Source organism: Chelonoidis abingdonii, chromosome 7, assembly GCF_003597395.2.
Source record: "Chelonoidis abingdonii isolate Lonesome George chromosome 7, CheloAbing_2.0, whole genome shotgun sequence".
Lineage (NCBI taxonomy): Eukaryota > Metazoa > Chordata > Testudines > Testudinidae > Chelonoidis > Chelonoidis abingdonii.
The window spans coordinates 88,132,979-88,158,969 of NC_133775.1; the positions used below are offsets into that span (position 1 = coordinate 88,132,979).

The 25,991-nt window shown below is 41.5% G+C and overlaps 1 protein-coding gene across 1 annotated transcript in view; it reads right to left on the reverse strand.

Annotated features, from left to right (window-relative positions):
* Positions 1 to 11,508: 11,508 nt before the first annotated feature.
* The window catches only part of TTC1 (tetratricopeptide repeat domain 1), a 45,507-nt gene continuing 31,024 nt past the window's right edge, over positions 11,509 to 25,991 (reverse strand). Inside the window, exons 7-8 of the mRNA XM_032794376.2 lie at positions 24,118 to 24,172; positions 11,509 to 12,165 (exon numbers count right to left, since the gene is read on the reverse strand). Coding sequence (XP_032650267.1) covers positions 12,029 to 12,165; positions 24,118 to 24,172 — 192 coding nt within the window. The 3' untranslated portion in view covers positions 11,509 to 12,028. The remainder of the gene's footprint in view (positions 12,166 to 24,117; positions 24,173 to 25,991) is intronic.

A 25,991-nucleotide genomic window follows, 5' to 3' on the forward strand; every position in this document is an offset into this window, starting at 1 on the left:
ACAGCTTCAGACAAATCCATCTGTTGCAGGTAAGGGTAATGGAATCTTTCTCCATTTAGGTAGGAAACTCCCCACATTGAGTTGCATTATCTCATAATTTTCCCTGAAGGAGGTGAACTGGTTATGCCATGATGGGTAATTCGCTTTAAAAAAAGCACAGCATTTGTAGCACTGGGTCAAAGCAGGATCAGATTGTTGCATATCTCCTCAAATTCCAGAATCTATAAAGCTGTACTGTCTGGTAAAAGAAAAAAATGCTCTCAATTCCTGCATATGAAATCTTCCATACTTAGGAAAAACTAGCACATCTTTTATTTGTGTCTAGGTTAATCAAATATAAAGTAGATAAGAAAGCTATTTGGCAATGTTTATTGAGCATGTTACTGACTAAGCATTTTCCTCTTTCAATGGTGTACAATTTGTCTGAAGTGACAGATCAACTGTGCAATACAGTTGATAATAGTGAGCCAAATACCTTTCCGAAGTATTAAAACTAATTTGCTGGAATTAAATGATTGTGCAGATGCACCGAGTCTGTTGTGACAGCTACCTTGGATCTATCTTCCATGCTATTCAGACATTTTTGGTCTAGTATAACTGAAGTGCATCATATCTCTTCTCCTTGAGTCTCTTGTGTGGAGCAGAAGTAGGGCATATGCTTTTTCTGTAAGTTTTATAAATGTTCCATTTTCTACTCCTGTTTTGATTATAGGAACTCCCATCTTTCTTCTTCCATTAGTCATTCATTCTTGCAGCAGGATCTCCTGTCATGGTTTTCTCTCATTAGGCTTATAGGTGGAGAGAGGAAATCATGATAAAATGTAATTGGTCACTAATAACTTCATGACATTGGCTCTATACCTCCTCACTGTGGCGACATGGCCATAGAACCCATGAGAGTAATTAACTATATTTTGCAGAGTTCTATAGATATGATACTGATTAAGCCTCACTATGGTAGCCCTATAATGAAGGTATAAAAGTAACACCATCCCTACCAATGATGATGTCATGTAGACTCTTGTTTATTGCTCTGTGGAAGCATCAATGAGGTGATACTACTCTGCCCTTATTAAGCATGTGTCACAGCTCCTTAATGAACTTCATGATGCAGGAAGATTTTATAAGCACTTGCCAGGTAAATAGTGGGAAGCAGGTATAAAGGGGTACAATTTCCTCTGAGGAAAAGAGGGAAATGGATTCCATCAAGGCCAGCCTTCAGTCATCCAGGAGGAGTTATAGAAAGAGAGACTATGGTAAAAGTCAAGAGAATATTGGATAACCTCCATACACCCAAATTAGAGATCATCTAGTAAACACTGCAGTACCGGAATTGCATTCTAGAAATCTTCATTTGTACCCTGAGATGCCTCCAAGAAACTCACAGGGGAGGGAGGAGGTACAAAGGTGGCTTTACATTACCTTTGTGCTCTGTGATCTTGGGCTGCGTTAGTTCCAGCGCTGCTAGCCATCTGCATGTGTGCCCAGCGTCTTGGACGAGTACAGAGTCAGGGCAGCTAGCCCCTCCAACCATCACAGCTACACTATTTTTCAGTGTACTAGCTTATCAGAACTAGTGCAAGTTTGTCTTCTCAACTTGGGAATTGCATCCCTATCTCCAAGTGCAGACATACCAACACTGGTTAGTTTCCCAGCATAGGCAAACAGTCTGGCTCCTGGTGACCCGATGGAGTGGTCAGCCTGGTGATTGCTGAGATACATTAAAGCTATTTCCATACCCCCTTTCCCTCCGCCACGCCCTCCTCTCCTGCTGCAGGGGATAGCAGCTATTATGCCTGTTCTTTACTTTTGGAGGACCATGTTTTCCCCTGATCGAGGTGAATAGCCCATTGTTGGTTATGGCAGCTTTAGGGCTACTTTGCATAGAGCAGTCCTATTGCAGAGGAGAATTTGGGCCATTTTTTCCACAAACCAGCTTTTCTCTCTTCATCCTCAGTTGGATGGCAGAGAAATACACACACTGACAAATGCTAAGTGTGCGTGCGTGCAAGGAAACTGAGAATATCAACAGAATTACATAGCAGTGTTAGCAGCCCTGCAAGCAGCTGCTGGAATATCAACAGGCCAATGTGAATTTTCATATTAACTGCCACTCCCTCTTTTTTTTTTCTTGCTTGCTTGTCCTCCCTAAAGTTGTTTTCAAATGGACTTGTCAGTCACTTCACTTATCTCTTCATGCAGGAAGATTGTGGAATAATGACTCTTGAAAGGAAGTGGACGTAGAGATACAGCATGCTGTGTGTCACAAGAGAAAGGAACAAACTCATTTCCTCTTTTAGTCAGAGCACTGGCAGCTATAATACTGTAAGTCATGTCTGCAGCCCAGTTTATAACTCCTTTCTGAACGCCTCGATCCCGTGCCCTGGTATTTCAGTGCCCTTTGTCTTTGCTTATGCTGCAGACTCAGCCTATCTTGAAACACAGGCAGTGGAATTTGCAAAGGGAGCAATTTGAATTTGTAACAGGGACCATATATGTGTTTTAGGTTTCGGTGATTCTGAAATTAGGATGAATTTTCAAAGCCAAGGATTAATGGTGGCCGTTCTGAAATTCTACCCTTCAGCTAAGGCCTCTGACTCCAGGCAAGGGTTCAGGAACTTGATTTTCAAAATGCAGCTGTCTAAGTACTTACTGATACCTAGCTGCAGAAGTGCCCACTTTTTGGTAAATGCTAGGGCTCTGGGCCCCAAGCAATGAGCAGGGAAACAAGCAGGGACTGTGTGGAATCCATTGTGTAATAGGAAGAATCCACACAGAATTAAGGTGAATGCAAGACATTAGCAATACCAACATTGCTCAGCTGGTGCCATTACTCATGAGTTCACATAGGAAAGAGGAATGGCACAGATTAAAGGACCATATATTGGGCCACTGTGCTTTGATCTCAAAATGATGCAGTTTTACTGGAAATGTAAGATCACATCAGAAGGACTGTGATACTACCACAGGTTCAAGTTCTGATCTGTGAGGTGCAGTGGGAAAGGAAAAGGGATGCTGCTTGTGGTAAGTGTTTTGGGACAGAAGGATACATTTGTATTGTGTATAGCGGTCACTGGGAACTTGCAACCTCTCTTCTACAGCTAACTGAACCCACGTGAAAAGAAATGGCAGAATCTAAAATCCCCACACTGAAATGAGACTGGTTGGACATTTGTAACCCATGCCCTAGGTCTAAAAGATGATGCACTGGAAAAAGCTACACTGAGAAAGCATTTAGATAAATAGAATGCAAACGTCCCCATCCCCATCCTCCCTGTGCGTGCATACGTACGTACGTACACACGCATGCTGTCTCTCCCTGCTTTTGGTGGACATTTTGACACTGGGTATTGGCCAGCAGAAGTCTGGGAATGAAATAAGCCTAGATGCTGCACACTCAGAAAGCTTTTCTAGCAGCTAACCACAAGCCAGTGATCAGGCCACAGGCCCCTGAATTGACTAGAATCCCACCTTTGCTGCCCTCTCAGTTGATTGATGAGTCAGTCTGAAGCTACTGTCTTATACTAGTGCTACAGCAGAATGCAACACGTCTTCCTACATCCAAGGCTCTAGCTAAAGGACACATGGCATTTTACATTCTAATCCCAGAAGCTGCTTAGAACAAAAGTCCTTGAACAATGTGTAAATATTTATATCAGATCAGCCACCATGGTTAATGCTGAGGAGCTGAAAAGGCTGCTAATGAGTCACAGTCTCAGTCTGCGAATCCCGTTTATATGGGACTGTTAGTCAATCCAGTCACCTAAAGAAAGGCTGAAGGACTCACCATGATGCAGACAGCAAGTGGAACAAAATGAAATCCGGTTTTCTAGCCCTGCCCAGGAACAGACTGGATTAATAGTCTTAGTGGAGCTAAAAAAGGTAAACCCATTTCAAGCCCCCAAGCCACATGTCAGCTTTTTAAATTCTCTCTTCAAGGAGCCAACAGCTAGAGAGAAAGAAAACCGAAGTATGGATTTCCAATGTTGAGTCGCCATTGAAAATGGTCAGTTGGAAAGATTACCCACCAACCACACACAATTAGAAGTGAGAGTAATAATCTTCAGCTGTTTTAAATGTTTAATACACAGGTTTTGCTTTGTCAAGCTAGGCTGTAAAAACTCTGATGGCTTAAGCCTAGAGCCTGACAATTTCCTTGCTTTCCAGGCTGTTTCCTTGACAAACCCACAGCTGGTCATAGCTGGAGCTGAAAAAGATACTCCATAGCAATCATATCCTTTGGAGTAGAGAGCTGCACACATAAAAAATAATTAAACATGAATAAGGAAGTCAATATTGGGCTTATTCCAAAACAGATGCAAAGCAATTGAATGACTCATGTATTAATGCTACACATTGAATAAACCTGCACCAATTTCACCTACTCTTCAAAAGTTAGCACTTCTAATGTAATTGGTTCTCAGCTGCAGAAGCCAGCAATCAAACTCAGCTATCAGAACTCTCTCTTAAGGCTGGTGTAGCTAATTAAGAGCTTGAGAACGTGTAAGCTAGCAATTTTTCCTTCCTGTATTGTTATGTTAGAGCAAATTAGAAAAACCTCATTGAAGTTCTATTCTGTCTGATATTGCCATGCAGTCTGGGCAGAATGCTTTGGACCCAGAGCACACCTCAACCAGTGAGAAACTGGTGTAAATCTGATGGCAATAGTTATTCCCAATTTACTATCCTATGAGAGGAGAATCAGGCCGTTAATCTCATAGGCCTAGATCATTAAAGGTAGTGAGGTGTTGCGCCGCTCACTGTTGCAACTTATAACTGGTTAGGTTGTCTGCCACTCAGTGGAATTTCCAGCCCCAAGCTAAATGACCAGGCTCCCCGTACATTGTATGGGGATAATTAAGCACCTAAAAAAGGGATTTTCAGATGGTGGGGCAGCTGCCTAAACTAGCCAGGAATGAAATGCCACAGCAAGAGCAGAAGGGTGTGGGCACCTAAACAGCTGACCTGGTGCACCTGGCTGACAGGGCAGAGGCAGGCACCTCCCTCCACTTAATCTCAGCCATAAACCCTTGCCTGGAGTTGGGCAGCTAAACCCTCGGAGCTCACATTTTCAAAGCTGCTGCTCAACTGCTGTCTAACTTGGTTGGCACCAATGGCCTCATGAGTTGGTATTTGCAATTCTGGTTAAATGTTGAGGCCAAACTCACAAACTGCTCAGAGCCACAGCTCCAGTCAAACCCTCTAAGGCACCGCAGCGGCCAGGCATTCCCCCTCACGTAGTTTGACAATTTCACCATCCACTGGGCCCATTTCCAGAGGTGTGCTCTGAGCATGCCTAGCACCTGTTACTTGCCAGCCCCAATAGCAGGAGGGCTGAAGGTAGAGGGGGAGTAGAACACCCACACACCAGCTGCACAACTCAGTGTGGGGAGAGCTATCCAGAAAGGGACAGAACCTTTCAAGTACCTTAATGGCAGACTTGTCACATAACAGGCAGATAGGCACGGAAATATTTTTAAGGCTCTAAGCCTTTGTGCCTCTGTTTCCTTACCTCTGAAATGTGGATGCTGCTTCTAGCACCTGCTTCATGCAGTGGTGCTTCACTAATGTAGATTAATTATCAGCCACCGGTGTATGATGGAAGTACAGCTAAGCTGCCTGTCCCTTAGCACAGTGTCCAGAATCTAATAGCCAGATCCTCAGATGTTGCAAATTGCCAGTTTCATTGGTCAGTAGAGCTCTGCTGAGTTACAGCAGCTGAGGATTGGCTTTAGTGGAGTGCTGCCTGAGCCATTTCATCAGGACAAGGTGGTACAGCCTGTGATGCAGGCTGGGCCCTGTGGCACACAGGTGCTCACAAAGCAGCCCAGCTGCGTGCTAAATGGCAGCGGGGTCCAGGGCCTGAACTGCCACCTGGCCCCACACAGCAGTGGTCAGGGTTAGGGCTGCCGTGCTGCAGCGTCTGGACCACTACCCGGCCCCGCACAGCAGCATCCAGGATCGGGGCTGCTGCCCACCCTACTCAGCAAGGGTCAGGGTTGGGTTGGGTTGGGCTCCGTCTGCCACCGGGCCCCACACAAAAGGGTCTAGCTTTGGGGCTGCCGCCCAGCCCCCACACCTCAGGGTCTGGGATCGGGGCTGCCGGCTGGCTCTGCACAACAGGGTCCAGGTTCTCTGCCACCAGGGCTCTGCTCCTGGCTCCACTGTATGGAGGTGGCTCCAGGCTGGGGGCACAGGGCATAGTGGTGTGGGGTTGGGGGCCTGCTATGGTTCTCAACTTGTGGCCCAGGTAATAAATTGTGGGCTGCATATTAATAAGTTGAGAACCACTGCTGAAGGGGCAGTGGGTAGTAGGGTAAAAAGGGCAAGGGGCTGGGCGGAGGCTGGTGGAAAGCTGTTTCACAGGCTGGGCTTTGAAACACTAAGGGGTGCCCTGCATTAGGGCAGTCAGATGGGAGTGTTGGTGTAAAGATTCAGGGCTCAGTACTTACCTTTTGTGTGAGGGGGAATACTGCAGCGCTCAGAGAGCTGGAGACAGTCATACTGTCTACAGCCTGTAAATGTACCTCATCCTCCATTGGAGCCTCAGCAAGACAGGAGGAGTTTGAATAGGGCAGTCCCACTCCATCAGGGGAGAGAACGGAGGTAAGAATATGGAATGGAAGAGAGGGGGGCAGCATCACTGTTCTCTTGTTTACTAGAACTGTTCATAAGTGAGAAGCACCCAGTTAAATGCATCTCCTCTCTCTCTTCCTTTGTCAAAACTCTGGGAGGCATGAAGGAACCAGAACTGGAGAAGAGGACTGAGCCAGGCCCCCATGCTTGCAGCCTGAAGGAGGCAAAGTGAGCAAGCAGTCAGACTGTTAATCTCAGGATGATAAATAGACAATCGTTTTGTGCTGGGGTTGGCTGGGAGATATGGTTTACTAGGTTGAAATTCTCTCCCACCTTGGGCTGCACAACCTGGTGCTACAGGATGAGGGATTAGGAGAGGGAACTGTTGAAGACACTGAGAGTCCCTCTGGTTTTCTACATTAAACTACAGTGGAGGGTGCTCTTTATTGCAGGCTGTACAGCACTTTAAATTGGAATGAACACATTTTGATAGAGCTTTTTGCACAGTTGTCTCCAGAGTATACAGAAGGCTTTTCAAATGGTGCCGTTTCCCATGGTTAAATGGGATTACAGAGTATTTCTCAAAAGAATTTACATAGAGCTTAAAGCCCCTCCAAAGATTAACTATCACATTAATTTAGAATGCCCCATGTGTCTTTCAGTACAGTATCAATCACCAGCCCCACACAGAATGGTGTGCTATCTTCACGGAGCAAAAATTTGAGATGTAAATGCAAGACTGGGCAGGATCATGCACTCATCTGGCAAGTCTCCACAGGTGAGGATACACATTAGAACTAATGGCACATCATCACATAGAAGTACACAGATGATAGATTACTGATGATGTTGTTGTCTTGAAAGAGAATTTAAGAGGAGGAAAGTCCAAGTGATCTGGGAGATTCTTCTTGCCTATGAAAGGCAGAACATACTGGAGGGGAACCACTGACTGTGCAACTGGTGTGAAGCTGAAGGTTTTGCGGAACATTGGGACACTTTCCAGTGGGAGGGGAGGGTGTATGAATGGGATGGCTTGCATCTTGGAAATGGGCGAAGGGGAGTTAATCATCTCAGTTGGAGACTAGCTGGAGCAGCCAGGTGGCCATTAACTAGCCCTACAAGGGAAGGGAGCTAAGATGACAAATTTTGCTCAAACTCAGCATATTGTAAACAAACTCAACTGACGTGGCAAAGAATGTGAAGTGACAAAATTTTTTAGTTTCTTATATACCTCTGCTAAGAGCATGATAACAAGCAAGAGGAAATGGAAATTCTCACTGATGAGAAGAAAGTTAATATAATTGGCATCACTCAAACTTGGATGGACAAGTCACATGACTGGAATATTAAAGTCACTAGTTATAGAGCTTGTTCTAGGTTAGAAGGGGAGGGTGGCAATACATTAATACAGTTAATAATTTTATTTAGTTATCAATAACTTGAGCCACAGCATCTTGATTGTAGGTGTAGCAACGTGACTACAAAGATGCGGAAGAAGTAGTGGCTGTGACCTGTTACAGACCATAGAATAAAACCAACGACCAGGACGAATTACTATTGAAACATTTCTCTAATGGGTGGGGAGAAAAATTGTGTTATGGGGGAACTTCAATTTTGGCAGATGCACGTGGGAGGTGTCATGCAGGCAGTAGTAAAATGTCCAACTTCCTCACACTTTAAATAATTTTCTAACACAAAATATTGCACCTGAGTGAAACTGCAAGTAACTATTTTAGACCTCGTTATGATAGAAAAAGAGCAGCTACCAACTTCCAGTCCAGTGATTAATGCATCTAAACACCAATGATCCTCATTATGTTCAATATCAGCAACCAGCGGACTGGCGCACCCACTGCTTCAAAAGGGAATTTTTTTTCAAAAATTATGAACAAAATTGATTGGGAAGAGTAAATTAAAACAGAAAAATGTGACTGAAAATTGAAAGTTCTTTAAAAAATTGTAATTTTCTTTATTAGATGACCAAAAAGCCATGAATTCACAATCAAGAAAGAGGGTAACATTGGCTAAAAGGCCATCCTGCTCCAGTGGTAACAGCAGCAATTAGAAATAAAAAAGCAATATGTAAGAAATGAAAGCAAGGGGGAGAATAGAGAGAAATATAAATGAGAAGTTGCAAACTATAGAAAACTGATAAGGTGAGAAGCTAAAGATCTCTGGGGAAAAAAATCCATGGCTGGCAGGGTTAAGGACAAGAAGTACGTTAGGGACAAAAGAAATTCTATAAATGGTAGAAGCCCAGGTATAGCAAGAGATGTTAAAATTAAAAAGGCAGAAGTGTTCAATAAATTTCTGTTCTGTATTTAGAAAGAAGCAGGATGATGTTTTTATATCCCATAGGATGATTAAGTACTTTCCAGTCCATTGGTACTCAGGTGGATAAAAATCATCATCTACTAGGGCTAAACATTTTTAAAATCAGCAGGCCTGATAACTTGCAAGCAGGAGTCTTAAAAGAGTTGGCTGAGGAGATTTCTGGCCCACAGATGTAAATTTTTAATAGATCTTTGCATACCAGCGAAATTTCAGAAGATTGGAAGAGCACTAATGCTGTGCCAATATTCAAAAAGAACAAATGGGATGACCCCAGTAAGTATAGGTCAGTTGTCTGGGATTGATGCCAGGCTAAAATAATGGAAAAACTGATAGGGGATTCCATCAATATAGCATTAAAGGACAGGAATATAATTAATGCGTCAACATGGTTTTATGGAAAATAGTCTTGTCCAACAAACCTGATTTCATTCTTTCATGCTTCATATTTCCAGTCCTTTGTGGAAGTTATTTAAATACCTACATACTGCAACTTACATTTTTAAGCTTATTCCATGTTCCACAAGTTCATGATGACTGTGCACTTGCAAAAAAACAAAACCAGTAGTATCAGGTAGTCGTTCAAGTTTTGTTTTTTACCTTTGTTCTGTAAAGTAAATAATTTCCCCTCATGCATGTAAAATATTCGCCACTCTGTAAAAATCTGAAGCAGGAATATAATGCAGAAAGAAATCTACCCCTTAAATAGTTTGTAAGACAAGGCATCAGGCTGTTAATTCACTGACTGTGCCTTTACACATCTGATGTACATTTGTGAGCACCAGTGTGTTATTTGTTGATTAATCAGCCAGTCAAGAAAAAGTAAAATTTCAAATGTCCAGAATCAGTTTGGGATGTTCCAGTTTAAAAGTCTACTTTATATTTACAAAAGGTTTGTTATTTTTCCCTCTAAAGTGGTAGCAGACTGAAGCCTCAGGGTGCAAACCTCAATCCAATCCCATCCCATCCTCTTTGCATTGCTCTGCTAGCGCAAAGAGGCTGTCAATCTTGTTTACACAACTAGCAGAGGAATCTCTAGGTGACAAAACCAGCATAACAGGTTCTGACATCCCCCTGAAATCCTGGCAAACAGCTCTCTGGGGCTGTTGCAGCCAAGTTATAGTTAAAAGCAGCCCTATGGCTGCTCTCAATTACACCAGGATCAACCAGCCCCTTCAGAGCTCCTCCACCTCTGCTGCACCTAACAGAGACAGGGCAGAGGACTGAGCCTGCTGTGAGAAATAAACCCCCATTCCACTAGTGCAATTCTTGACTAATGTCTAAACACATGGAAATCCTAGCGGCTGTTTCCTGTTGTTTAGTTAAGTGACATTTTAATTATGCACAAGAACTTAAAAGTCTGCACAGGCCTCAATGTGAACCAGGGCCTTTTCTATGGCCAGCTTAGTCCCCATGGACTTCATACACATTCGCCGCAGATGTGAGGTAGTTTGCAACAGGTGCTATATGGACAGCATGTACCAGGTAGCCAGAGTTAAAACTAGCCCCTGAACCTTGCATGGCAGCAGGACAACTTTTATAAATAGCTAAGCAAAATGCAAATCTTCTCAAACACAAGGAAATCAGCAGCACTTAAAAACCCAACAATAAAAAGGTAGGAAATAGCTTGAGGGACTGCCCCTTTCCCACATGTCACTGGAAATGGGGCTCAAGATATGCGAGTACTAAAGAAATCTGTGGTGACAGGAAGCTGAAGTCAAGTGCACGCAGCTAACAAGTTTCAGGAATAAGTTAAAGGAGAGAACTGAAAATAAGTAAATAGCTATTGCTCAATTTTAATTTAATATTTTAAATAAGTGATATTTTCAAATCAATGGTAATTCAAAAGCTGCATCCAGGTTTTGGCCTTACTATCATAAAACTGGGTCAAAACAAAAAAAACATGCTTAGCTACAAGCTAGCAAAAATGCCACAACCCCATCCCAACACAAAGCCCACAATATTTGAACAGTACATCTGCAGAGATATTTTAAACCTTTCCTAGGTTCAGAGACTCTAGTACAGCTTGAAGACCCTTCTGCAATCACTTTAACATAAGGTGACCAGATGTCCCATTTTTAAAGGGACAGTCCCGGTTTTTGGGACTTTTTCTTATATAGGCGCCTATTACCTCCCAGCCCTTGTCCCATTTTTTCACAGTTGCTATCTAGTAACCCTACTTTAACACCACAGATATTTGCATCTCATTATCCTAGCACCAGAAAGCTACTTTGTGAAACCCACAACATGTACTGAACCAGGCGGGTGAATTTTACTGACCTCATAGTAAAAGTTAACACACCAAAAATATTAAGGCAGTTTGCAAGCAGCTTCCAACTAGTCTCCCAAGGGTATCAAGATAAAGTAAAGTAGAGAACCTTTGGTGCCAGGGTGCCCAAGAAAAAATTAATGATATAAACTCTATAATAAGACAATGTTAAGGTTAAAAGCCTTGCAATTTTTTTTAAGCCAGTCTCTTGCAAATCTGCTTTCCTACTTGTAGGTTACTTATGTTTATATTCATTTAAAAATGCTATCATTCGAAGGTTACCTCTGGTGAGAGGCCAAAATACAGGACAAAAGTCACAAATCAGCCCAACAGAAATATCAAGCCTTTATTAGAATGAAGATAAATTATACCACAGAGGTCAGCTTGCTTCCATGGCCACTACCTGTCACACTCACTGGCTGAGTGGAGAGATGCACTTCTGATAGACTTACTACCACCACAAGACACCCGTTGGACACACCTGTAATTTGGTTTACAGGCATATGAGCATTTTGATCCATCTGAATTGCTTGCTAGACTGATGTTGTTCGCATGAGAGTGAATGGGCCAGGGTAACCAACTTCCTTATTAGGGAAGACAATGAACTAGAAAAAAAAACACTACTCTGGGCATAAAGCTGTCGCTGCACAAGGGAAATCAAATGACTTGTTTTTTTCCATTCATTCACATTTTAAACATTTCACCAAAGTGGAAACGAATACCCTCAAATCTATTTTCATTTGGATAAAGTGATTTTACATGTTAAATGATTGCTGAACCCTTTGGTAGTTGCAAGCATGGTGTCACAAAGCTTGAGAGCCAGCTTTTTAATAGGAGCAGGCCTAGCTCATGCTATCTGTTGTTATTGTTTGGATTTTGAACAAAGTTGATGGAGTATGAGCCAGTTGAGGAATCCTGTTTGACCTGGAAATTTTCTGTCGACAGGCCAAAGGGTCGAAGAACCAAGTTCCCAAGATCTTTCAGCTTACCTGAAATGCAAAATTAAAAAAAATATTAAACATATAACTCCAGCCTGTATGTATAGGTGGGTTGAAAGATACAGACGCTCCCCGAGTTACGCAAACCTGATGTACGCAAATCTTAGCTTACGGAAAAAGTTCCGTTAGCTAGAAATAGGAGGTGTTTTTTTTTCTTTTGCATAATGGTCAGAGACACATTTCCAACTTATGCAAAATTCGAGTTACGCAAGGCATTCCAGAACAGAACGCTTGTGTAAGTCAGAGAGTGTCTGTACTGAATTATCCATATCTCCACAGGCTGGTTATACTGTCTGAGACAGATGTAGCAGAAATCTCCACAGCCCATTCAATCCTTAGCCTTTGAGACCAATATTTTTTCCAATTATTGAGATGTAGTCACTTGTCCACTAGGAACTAAAAACAGACCAGCAAGCCAACTGCATATTGTGCCCCAAAGAGCCTGATTCTCAGACAATAGAGACATGGGGATTATATTTTAACTGGCTGCCTAGAAGTGACTCTGTTTTCCCTTAGCAATCCTCAAGGCAAGACATTACTTTAGGGCTTGGTTACACTTGCAAGTTAGAGTACATTAAAGCAGCCCTGGGTGCCCTAACTCCCCGACGTGTCCACACTGGCAAGGCATGTAAAGTGCCTGGAGTCTGCAGCTGGAGCGCTCCTGGTAATCCACCTCCATGAGAAGCATAAAAGCTTGCTTTCCCCAGCCTGAAACACCTGGCCGTCAGTGTGGATAGGTGTTGCATTACTGCGCTGTGATTGGAAAGATCCCATAATCCCCTGATTCAAGTAGCTACTCTTCTCATTGTTTTGAAATTGGCTGTAGGCATGCGGATATCCCCTTTCAAAGCTCCATTTCTGATCCCCGGCATGCTTATCTGCTCCGAGACAAAGCAAACCATTAGTGTGGAATGCTACTGTTGTGGGTGTGGGGGGGAGGGGTCTGCTGCTGTCTGAACTTACTAGACAGCATGCTGACACACACTCAGCTCCCCAAAACACAATGTCTCTCCCCCCACATACACACAACGCACTCCCTGTCACACTCCATCCCCTCCCCCATTGAAAAGCACATTGCAGCCACTTGCACACTGGGATAGCTACCATAATGAACTGTTTTTTGTGGCATTGCAAGAACTGCTAATGTGGCCATGCCAGTGCACTTGCACTGACAGCGTAAACACACGGCAGCGTTCTCCCTGCTGCGGTCTCCAAAGGCTGGTTTAACTCCCAGCACTTTACATATGCAAGTGTAGCCATGCCCTTAAGACAGCAACAGCGAAGTGCTGCTCTCTCCCCGGCACTTCTATGTGGATTTAACTCTGATAACTGCACCATTTGTTGTTCCATTTCTGATCATTCTGAAAATTCTCAGTTCCCACCTGGCTGTCAATTGAAACATCTTCAGTTTACAAATAGGCTATATAAACATTCATTTAACTTTCTAACTAACCCCAGAGTGCACATAAATCAGAAAAACTGTGTAAATATCCCCTTCTCAAAAACAGGTTTTGACAGTTCTCTCATTAGCAGGCAAACAGTGTAATTCCCTTGACTGGATTATGTTACACACAGTGTTACTAAAGTTAAATTATCCCTCTGGCCAATTAAGGAGCAGCATTAAAGGATTTTCAAGATAGTTCAATCCAGTCCTATTCTAACAAAGAAAATGGCCAAAATCAGAGGCCAATAGGGCAATGGAAGGCGTAATAAAGCTCAGAAGACTTAAGATCCTCAGATTTTCAAAAGGAACAGCCACAGACTTCAAACTCATATTTACTCCCTATTTGTGAACTATGATAAAAATGTACATGTTCTAGAGGAGTATAGCCATGTGTAATGAACGAAGGAAGAAAAGGGAACCTGGTCTGTACATACAAATGCATTTCCACATGCAGACTGAGAATTTAAGTTTCAGTGTATAACCGCTTACTGAACATTTTGTCTGTAAAAGCCTGGTCTTTGGGCATGTAAGTAAGGACACGTAATTGCATTCCCACTGTTGAAAATAAGGCCCTCTGTAGCCAACTTTACAAACAAACAAACAGACAGACAAAACTAACATCGCCAGCTACTGTAACTGCAGTGCAGGTAGTATAACGGAGGTGTAACAGGTATTATATCTGGTACCAAACTAGGGGTTTCTCCTATTGATTTAGTACTATTTTTTCAAGAATTAATATGTTTTGACTTCAGATTGCTGAAAGCATTAGTATAATTGGCACCTCAGAAAGATGGTGAATGTGTTTAAGGGCTTGATAGTATCTCCTGAAAGTTTTCTTCATGGACAACAGGTAAAATCAGGCCAAAAAAAAAAAAAAAAGGATGAAATTAAACAGCCAAAAGGGAACACCACCCAATACTGGCCTAGTAACAATAGTTAGGGCTTTACTATTGAGCCTGATTGTTACAGTGAAGCAATAACTTCACGGAGTGCAGAGTCTGGCACCTAATGCATATAGCATTTGTCAAATCATCATATTAAAGGAGCCCATGATAGAGAACAGTGCCTTGTCTGAGAAATGTTACTTTATCGTTGAATTTCCTAGGTTCTAAACTTTAACTCCCATTCTTGGAAGGTAACATGCATGCTCCACAAATATGCACCTGCAACCTTAACTTCCTCACCACACAGGTGAGTGTGTGGGGTGGTGGGGCATTTCTTAAACATACTTAAATATATCCCTTGCATCAAGGATGTGCAAGCTAGTCTGAAACAAGCTATTCTTATGCTACAGATTGCAAATAAGCAGCAAAGAGAAATTTGACAGCACTTTCAGTCAGAGTTCTTCGTTTGAGTACAACTCCTGCACATCGTTTCAAGATATCAGTAACAATAAACTACAAAGGTCACTAATGTAAATTGCCGGTGGATATGGAGCTCTGCAGGAGAGTACCCAGAGTAATTTCTGGAAACTCTTCAGATCTTCTTTCAGTTTCAATGAAACTGAAAGTTACCACCACTGGTCTTGTCACACTACCCCACTAACAATATCTGTCAGCAACCACAATGGTTTATTCTTGTCTGTTTATCACAGTCTGTTGAAGCAGGCTTACATACATAAGCAGACACTCTTCTAGATACAGTTTGTTTAGCATGCTGCAAGTCAAGGGATCAGGCACAGATTTTACGAGGGGAGCCAAAATAAGAACATACACAGACACTAAAATTATTCTCTCACTATGACTTAAGAACTATTGTACAAATTCATAGATTATGAACCCAGAAGGGACCATTGTGACCATGTAGCCTGGCTTCCTGTATAACACAGGCCATGGATCTTCCCTGAATTAATTCCTGTTTGAACTAGAACATCTCTCTTTATTGTATCCACGTCTGCTAGAACGAAGAGCAAATTTCGGTTCTTCATGTAGGTATTTAAAGACTATGAACCAGTCGCCCATAACGTTCTCTTCCTTAAGCTAAGCTGGAGTCCATCACTATAAGTCAAGTTTCCAATCCTTTAATCAATCTCATGGCTCTTCTCTGAATGCTCACCAATTTATCAATATCCTTCCTGAATTGTGGACACGAAGACTGGACACAGTAGTGGTCTCATCAGTGCCAAATACAGAGGTACCATAACCTCCCTGCTCCTACTCAAGATTCCCATTTATAACATCCAATGATCACATTAGCTCTTTTGTTAAATGACTTCACCACTTCTGAAGAACAACAGTCTCATATTTTGCACTGTGCACAATGAAAATGATGCATCTGCAATGTAGCAGCACACAGATCTAGGCAGGATCAGGGCCCCATTGTGCTAGGCACTGTACAAACACTTGATAGTACAAAATAGCTCATGTATAGTACATTAGATCTCAAAATGCTTTACAAAGAAGGGAAGTATTATCTCTATTTTAAAGACGGGGAAGCTGGTGGAAAGAGATGACACAGCAAGACTGTGACAGAGGTGGGACTAGGACTCCTGTCTCCTGAGTTCCAATCAAGTGGCACTACAAGGACTGCTGTATGCTATGATACTATTTCAGATCAAACTAAATTCCATCTCCAATAAACCAAAAATGCAGCATTGTTTCCACTGTAATTTAATCAATCTCAGAGGATTTAGGGTTTTGGGGGGTAATGGGGAACAGAAAGAAAAGGTAAAAAAAGTCAGTTGCTTGAGCACATCTCCATTCCATGCAGTGGCTGGTCTTTCAGAAGTATAACGGATGAAAATCATCATTACTTCAACATCTATACTCCTATTTTCTATATAATTCAGATCTCAGTTCAAAGGGCTAATTCACTAGTGGATATTCCTTGAAGAGTCAGTGAATTTAGGTTGGTCTTTGGAGATCAACATCAAAATTCTGCAGTCCTAGGATAACTACACTTATACAGAAACGATGCCAGTGTTATCAGGCTTTCAGCTTATTTTATCCAGAAAGACCTAGTCTATATCAGAGTAGCTGGTTTTTAGGTCAATCTTTCCATTTAATTCAATTTTCTATCTGGGTTAACTGAGACAAGGAGGTCAAGTGAATTGGCTAAGGTCACTCAGTGAGAGGCTCAGCTAGATTAGCTTCCTGGTACCAGGGCCTTTGCTTTAAACTCACTAATGAACTATTAAGACAAGTAGGTTATAATTTACACTACATCCTGAAAGCTTTTTGGTCACAGAACTTGGAAGTTCTTCATAGTGTCTATGTCATCAGGATAAATAGCTACTATTGTATTTGAAAACAAAGAACTGGTCATTGCTTAGCTTCAGTCTTTGGGGTGAGCAGTATCTTTGTCTAATAGTGGAAGAATCTTGGCATAGTTTGGCTCTCTGGCACATTCTTGCAGCCAGTTGTAAACAATTTACGAATCATCCAAGCACTGCAGCTGGCTCAGGAGCATGCAGATAAGTCCTGTGTCAGGAAACAGTGAAGGGCCTTTTCTAATCAGAGTTAGTGTGTAGGCCCTTTTCCGGTCATACTGAAGCCAACAAACAGAAAATAACTCTCTTGGTATTCTTACGTGCAAGCTAAGCCATTTGTTTTGGAAGCCAGATGCTGTGTGATATATCTGATATTTCAAGCCCTCTCTCTCTAGAAATCTGCTCAATCATTTAAGCAGTAGTTAGACTAAATCAGAAGGTGAACTGTGATCCTTCTGGGACTCTCTAGTGGCCTCTTTTGTTGCTACCAATTTAAGTCTAAAATGAAGTGAAAGGAAGACTTACATTTTCCAGGAACTCTGGCCCAAACACAATTCCTTCTGCTTACAGCACATAAACCCATCATTGTAGCAGGACACTCCTCTCCCTCCCCGCCACTACTGGATTAAGGTTTGTATGTAGGTATCTGTCTCTCACATATGCACACACACACACACAATCTCTTAAAGAATAACTGTGCTTGGACACACAAGTGACCCAGCAACAAAGGGCATGGCTACACTTGCAGATGTAGAGTGCTTTGAGTTAAACGAGCCTTTGTAGAGCGCAGTAGGGAAAGCGCTGCAGTCTGTCCACATTGACAGCTTCAAGTGCACTGGCATGGCCACATTTGCAGCACTTGCAGCGGCACTGGGAGTGGTGCATTATGGGCAGCTATCCCAGCATCAAGTGACTGCAATGTGCTTTTAAAATGGGATGAGTGGGGGGAGTGTGACAGGGAGTGTGTTGTGTGTATGTGGGGGGAGACAGAGTGGGTTTTTGGGGGGCTGAGAGCATGTCAGCATGCTGTCTTGTAAGCTCAGACAGCAGCAGACCCCGCCCTGCCCGCCTCTCTCTCACACAGCATTCCACAGTAATGGTTGCTTTGTCTCGGAGCCGGCTGTCAGAAATGGAGCTTTCAGAGGCCATAGCCCAGGGGTCCCCAACGCGGTGCCCGACGGGGCATCCAAGTGCGCCCGTGTACTGGCCAGCAGACAAGCATCCACTGAAATGCCGCCAACAAGCAGCATCATCCAGAAGCATTGCTGCCGAAATGCCGCTGAAAATCGGCAGCATTTCAACAGCAACACCTCTGGATGACGCAGCTTGTCAGCAGCATTTCGGCAGTGACACCTATTAATGTTGCTGCTTGTCAGCAGAATTTTGGCGGATGCTCGTCCATGGCTTGTTATCTGGCACCCGCCAGACGAAAAAGGTTGGGGACCACTGCCATAGCCGAATTCCTAAGCGAGTTCAAAACAATGACAAGAGTGGCCACTTGACTTATGGGATGTTTCCAGAGGCCGATCAGAGCGCAGTAACACAACACCACCTCATTCACACGGATGCCCAGGCATTGTAGCCAAGGCGCAGCAAACATTATTCCTCTCGCCAAGGTGGAGTACCAGCAGCACTGTAGCCGTGGAGTCAGAGCGCTCTACTTGCCTTGCCAGTGTGGACTGGTAGGGAGCTAGGGCGCCCGGGTCTCCTTTATTGCGCTGTAACTCTCAAGTGTAGCGAAGCCCAAAAAGTGTTCTTATCTCTCAGCAGTCAAGTGCTTATTTGTCCTGGAGCAATGTCAGGTGCTCTCCTTTCAGAGAGTTAGTGTTTGCTCACAACAAGGTCATTTTGATGGACATCAGTCTTGACATTTTAAAAAGCAATTTCCCACATAATCTACTGTGTCCACACTCTACTTGTATTGTCTAATAAATGCTTATGGTGAAACTCCATTATAGCTATTTACAGATTCCCCATTAACCTCTCAAATACTGCTGAAATCAACAAATGAGGCGTAGAAATGTGTGTAATCTATTATCATTCAGCTAGATGAAATTTAACTCCCCCTGGCAATCATGATCACTGGACAGATACACAGGAGTATACTTTGTTAGTTTGTTTATGAACAGATCTGATCTTCATCACTACTGAGTCTTGTAATTCTTCTAATATGAATCTGCCAATATTACCTGTTTTGTTTGGAAATCCAAAGATAAGCAGAATAGTGCTTTGAAATTTCTCCTGTTCTACAAACATAATATTAATCAATTAAAAAAACAAAGGCATATTAATTTGCATGATGAGTTTTCATCCGTGAGCAAACTACTGCATTTCTAACAACATAAGTGAACAAGTTAAAAAGAGCAGAGCAAGTCTGCTCCCCTCCCCCAGTCACGCATTCAAAAGGAAGCAAAAAGCAAGCTCACAACTGATGTAGATTTAGTTGCGACCATTTCACATGATCTCACATTCTCCATACCTGTAATCTCAGGGTTTAGCAGACTAGTCAGAACTTCATCTGAGTTTGCCTTCTAGCAGAAAGGAGCAATTTTCATTCTCTTAGGCACTAAATCTAATGAACGTTTGCTGATCTCATATAGCTGGCAAAAGAAGAGGTGCTGAGGAAAGCTGGTGAGAAAGGAGGTCAGGTGCTCTGTTTTGATAGGCTTTCCTACTGGTTAATAATGTGATTATGCACTAAGCATACTTTGCAGTTTTCTGGTGGGCTCTCATTTATGCCCTTTACACAGAGGTATCCATTACTTTTTATACGATTTGACAAATTTAATGAATAGGAGGAGTTGGGTCAAATAGATTGGCCAACAGCGGAAGTGGCACACTGCCTACAGATTGTACAGATAGTTTTGGCAGTTTGATGCTTCTCTTTTCTTTTTGTGGTACTATGCACAAAACCTGTACTGCTACCACATAAACCGCAAACTGCTCAAAAAACAGCATTTAGCTCTTAAACTTCCTGTAAGTAGGTGGGTTATGGTTCTCAACAATGAATCAATCAAAAGAGAAGCAGCAAATAAAAACAAACTGAGATAGGTTATTGTATGTTCATGTCCTATGCAGTACAATTGTAACTATGTCTTTCCCAGGGGTGAGGTAATATCTTCTATTGGACCAACTTCTGTTGGGGAGAGCGAAACCTTGTCTCTCATCAACAAAAGCTAGTCCAATAAAAGATATTACCTCATCCACCTTGTCTCTCTAATGTTCATGTCCTGGCAATTTAAGTTAGGCATAAGATGTTCACATTGAGGAAGTCAAAAGGAAATAAAAAAAGTCATACAAATATATTGTATATCTACAAAGATTTGCATAAGTTAAGCTTCTGCCATGTTTGTGAAATTGAAAAATAAGCAGAAGTTAGTTTCAAGTGATTATTCCAAACAGGTAAGAGGCAGCAGTCATCTGCAGAGGTTGGCTGGACGCATGACAATCATTTAATGTGAATGCGAGTCTTTAAGTAGTTCTACGGTAGTTTAAAAAACTTTAATGAGAAACAGGCATCGTCTGACACCCAAGTGGTTTTTATGTTCCCATCTTTATTCTGTCAGTTGTTTATTGCCACATGAACTGACACGTTCACATGCAAAAATTCCCAGACAGGCAATCCATAAGAAAAATCCAGGGAAGAATGTGTTCACTGACTTATTTACCCACAATTGATTAAGATGCTGTGGTTTTGAGCTCCTGGCACATTGTGCTGTAACAAGTTGTAGCAGTGGAATAAGAGTAAGCACTCTATGCAACACTTGAGAAAGGAGCAAATAACTCTACATATTAAAATGTTGAGGTTTGTTTATACCTACAAGTAGCTTTCAAGACAAGGTGTTAGTTTGCTGATTTAAATCCATCCTTGGGGACAGAGTATATTTCTAACTAGAAGAATAAAAACCTAGGAAATTGATGTTACTGGTGGCTTTATCCATCTAAAGTGAGAATTCACTATGGTGGACAGAATTTAATCTGTAAGACCACATGGTGAATCCTTACCAAAGAATGTAGTTAGCTGCTCTCCAGTACCCTCATCTTGCAGAGACTTAAGTGCATATTTAGTTTTTACAGAAAAAGGGGCTAAGTTGCCAGAGCTTTGAAGAGATGCACTAAATATATTGCACTCTCTTTGACAGCCCTTGAGAAGAGGACTGGGGCAAGGGCAGTCTCATTATTAGCACCCAAGGTGATCTACCATGTACTCACTGTGTAAGTGCCCTAAGAAATGTTGTGAAGAAAACAGTTGTCAGAACTAGGCTTGATCCTAGAAACAACATACAGGAGCTTTCTAATTTCATACTCACTCAAGACTCCTATTCCCAGCTGCGGTACAAGGAACTTTACTGTGAAGTGGCAAGTTAAGGGGACTAGCCTGATCAAAAATCAGTATTCCAAATTAGTTTTTAACTCTCCTATGGTGCCTATGTATTACAAGGATTCTCCAAACCTGCCTGCTGCAATAGTGATTGTAAATGGAACAAATAAAATAATTCTTCTGTGTTAAAGAGTACTATTCGTGACACAAGACACCATGTCAAGCTGACAGTTTATGTCAAGCCCTAAGACTACTATATCAAATCAGCATCTCTTGCACAAGTAAATTTACTGCATGTAAGGTTGGATGCCTCACTACATCTCCCAGAAATGGAGTCAGCGCTTGGCTGCGTACGTCCACACTGCTGTATATGACTGCTGATGGACTTAAGTCATTGCTCAGCTCTGAGACTAGGGACTCTATTCCTCATTTGAAGGTAAAACTCCCAACAAAGGAGCAGAGTCTGATCTCGGTTACACCAGTTTAAATCCAAAAGCCAGAAACTTCACTGGATTTAGTGAGATCAGATATGGCCCGAAGTCTACTCTCTGCAAAGGACAGGGCTTGTAATGATGGCTTATGTTGCTAAATCTATTGTTTTAACACAGCCTCAGATGATTAGCAATGAAATCTTTCTGCTGTCAGTACCGTTAGCACTAATTCTGACAGAAAAACAAGTCCCCAAAAGCTCCAGAGACCTTTTTCACTCAGACAGATCTCTAACTCACTATACTCAAACTAACCCCAAATCCTGAAAGCAAATACCTTCCTTCTTGAATTATCCCCCATTGTAATTTATTTTGATCAGCACCACACTTTATATTTTATTGATAAACGTTTTCAGCCTCTTACAAATATGGCTGATGAAACTGGTGATGTGCAGCACCTCTAGAAATCCTTATTATGTGCAACTTCACTTAAGCCTACTGGGAACAGGAAAGTACAGAGAAGGAGTAACTTGAGGACTCAGCTTTCAGCCTCACTGCTCTACAGAGAAGAGTTCAATTTAAGAAAACACTGACTTCAGCAGCAGCTCTTGAAACAATCCTCCTTCCTAATTTTTTCAGGGATTACACAGCCTCACGGAGCACAAGACAGATGGAATGTTTTTACCCTGGCTCTTACTAGATTAGTCAAAGGATAAGGGACACTTTAAAAACAAACAAACAAACAAACAAACAAAAAAATCACACATGTATGAGAACTTTTTAGCTACTATTGTCAATCTGAGGCTGACTAACCAGATAAGTAAAAAATTATTTCTAGATTTTTCAGTCTGTTTTGTGCATTCAACAGCACTGTCTAGTCAGTTTCAGTTTGTGCCCTGTGTGACCACTTGCCCTTTTATTTATGCATCTTCCAAACAACATTAATAATAAAAGGAGAGAGGATTTTTTATAAAAATAATAAAATAAGGAAAATAAAATAATAAAAGCACCAAAAGTGTCTGGACAACTCAGCAGCATAGTGCCTACTAACTGCTACCAACTCATTTTCAAAGTGTCTAGATTTCATTTGACAGTATCCTTTAAATACAAGAGAAAATGTAGTATTTGTGCTGCTGAAAACTGCATCCAATATTCTAATTACTATTTTTTAAAAAGTATTCTAAGCATCTAATTTTCATCTGTGTTTAGCAGGGAACTATACTTCATACAAGACGATTACTTATACTCATGAAGACCACATTTGAAAACCAATCATATCTGGCCAATGTGTACTAAAATAATAATTCTATTCTTTTTTCCCTCCAATTCCTTATTTCTGAGAATTGCATGCAGGTGCTCAGACACTGCAATCACAGGCGCATATAATTACTTAGGGTCTGATTAAATCAATGAGATGACTGTTTTGCCTGAACAATTTCATTAACAGTACCTTTTGGCACAGATTAGACTGAGAGGCAGTATTGTCCAACGGATAGAGCATTGGGTTGGAAGCCAGGAGACTGTTCTATTTCCAGAGAGCTTAATGACCTGCCGTGATGCTTTGGGTAAGTTACTGCACCTTTGTGCGTCAGTTTCCCGATGTATAAAATGAGGATATTGATATTTACTCTCCTATTAGAGATCCTCTGAGATCTATGGATGGAAACTGTCACAGAGCCAAGTACTTTCTCACAGCCACTCTTTTATGCACAACAGATTCAGAGATGCATAGGCACTAGAGCTGGCAAAACAGCTTTGTTTGAAAAATTGACACAAAACTGCCTCTAAAAAAAAAGTGCCTCTGCCAAATTTGTTTTTGAAATTTTCGTTTAACAAAAATGGAAAAATTTTTGCAAAAGATTGAAATTTTCAAACAATTTTATTTTTTGTGTGGAAAATACTTCACATGTTTTGACCAGCTGGAATATCCACTTTACAAAAAGATTTGGGTAATTTTAAAAATGTCATCCCATTAAAAAACTGGTAGAAATAGTCTTTTAGGTCTGAAGGGAAAGGAAATTTGGTATTTTTATAGTCCCTTGTTCACATTTATCTTCAGAGTCTGGTATAAAAGAAAACTGACGTTCTCTATGCAGAAGAGACTGAGTTCTTTTCTAGCAGGATAGGTCAGAAGTGTGACACATTGGCAGCCCTATGAGGTGAAAGACTGCATGACAGAGCTACGTGTAGCACAAGCCAGGAAGAGATTCACTTTTCAAAGGTACTAATAATTTAATTTTTTGTTGTTGTTGAGTGTCTCGGACAGTTGCTTATTTAATTCCTCAATAATGGTTTCAGCAAGGCAATTTCTAGCAGCAAAGTTTTCCATGGCTGGAGAGGAGAGAACCGAAAAAACGAAAACAAGTCCCGCCCCCCAAAACAGACATCTAGTAAGATTTTTTTTCCCATTTCAACAAGTGCTTTGGGAGACTTGCCCACTTTTGTCTGCAAAGAATTTTACGTAGTCATACAGTTTTGTTATTTCTACAAAACTTCTCATAAATTTTACTATGCATATAAATTATATGCATGAATTACTTACCTAACATTTCTGTCTTTAATCTTTCATTCCGCTCTTCAATCTGTCTAGGTAATCGCTGAAAGAGTATAAGAGAAGACCAGATTCAGAAGGATGCTTTTGGCAATCTTGTCAGATAAACATATATACTGTACTTTGCATACATATACCCAGGACATAGACCCACTACTTATGGTCTAAAAGAAATGCAGATATTAAACAATGACGCTTTCATCTTGTTTAGAAACCTAACGTCTGCCCCATTAGATAGGGGAAAAAGTGCAATGTTCATTTATAAATCATTTTTCATTTCTAGGTTAAGGCGGTCAGATGGTGCCTATTTGTTTTCTAGTTTTTTAATTGAAAAGCAAATCAAATTTAAAAAACAAAAAGACAGAATAAAAATCTACTTTTAGCTACATCTCCAGTGTGGCATTTATTAATCTTAATAAAAGAGCCTGTAAAAAGCCAACTGCAATCAGGCACCGTGTTTAAGTTATGAACACAGACATATTAGGGGTGTGTGTGTGTGTGTGTGAGAGGATACTGCTGGGAAACTGGGACATTTGCATGAGATTGTAGAGAACTTCCATTTTATGAAGCAGCATCTGAAATTTTCTGATGTTTCTGCCGATGTTCTTTAAATTTGCTATTTATGCACCTCAGGCTCTCTTGTTTTAATGAAGAAGCACCTTGTTATGCAAGACATGACACAACCAAATCTGAGAGATGACAGAATGTTAGAGATCAAGGACTCTATGCTGCAAGTTCCTCCATGGTGGAGGGGAACTCCAACACCCATGTGAAGCCCCACTGTGCAGAATCTGAGTCCACATACACACACACACACACACACACACACTTTTCTGTTCGGCTCATCAGCTTATAACTGAGCATTTGAGAGAGTAATTCTATGCACTGAAAAACTACAATCACAGCTCTTAATGCTAGCAGCTCTTCTTGCTGGAGACAGACCTGTGAAGGAGCAGAGATAGAAGAGCTCCAGCAGTAGCCTCTACAGATGCATAAATAACAATCACTGCTTATGATAACATGGGAGGAATTCACTTCACATCTGCTCCTGGAACTCTAGAGATCATCTTTATACATATAATTCACTTTTCAGGGGGGATAAGTGAAAACAGCCTCTTCCCTGCAATATAAGCAGGAGTTGGGAGTGAGTGAATGGGGTATTCAGAAGTAGTGGAATCTCAGTTTCAGCAAAGGGCGGAGATACCAGGTAGGAGGGAGGGTGGGTACAGAGTGCTCCAGATTCCCCTAACTATAGGTAGTGGGTTCCACGCATAGCTGTAATATGTCATTAGCAAATCTCTCACCTACATAAGCATAGTAGATCTCTAATACTAGCTTTGACATCGACTTAGTTTATTAAGAATCCATATGACATAATGTCCTTGTGCACTCATCTCTGTGGCTGCAGAATCATCTACAGTAACAAAAGTTGCTATTTATATGCTACTATAAAATTATCAGAACATGTTTTAAAAGATCCAGACCCCTCCAGTTACAACCTGGCACAGCACATTTGAATTGTCGGAGAATTTTGTGTTCTGTTGGTCTGGATTATTTCTATACATCACCACCATAAAAACCTCTGAAAATAGGGTTACAGTTTCAAAATGCTGGATTTTAAATTATTCTTTTCTTGTAACAGTTTGCTTCTGAAGTTGGATCAAGATCTAGAACTGAAGTTTGCTTCCTGTGTTACATTCTGTAATTTAAAGCCTTTCTGAGCCATTATATGTAGGTTTGCTAACCTGACATTTTTTTTCTATTTCCATATATTCTATCTAAATAATTATTTATTTATAACAAAGAAAGAAGCGCTTGTAGAGAGAGAGAGGCACTTTTTAAGATTTCTTTGCAGACCATTGCAG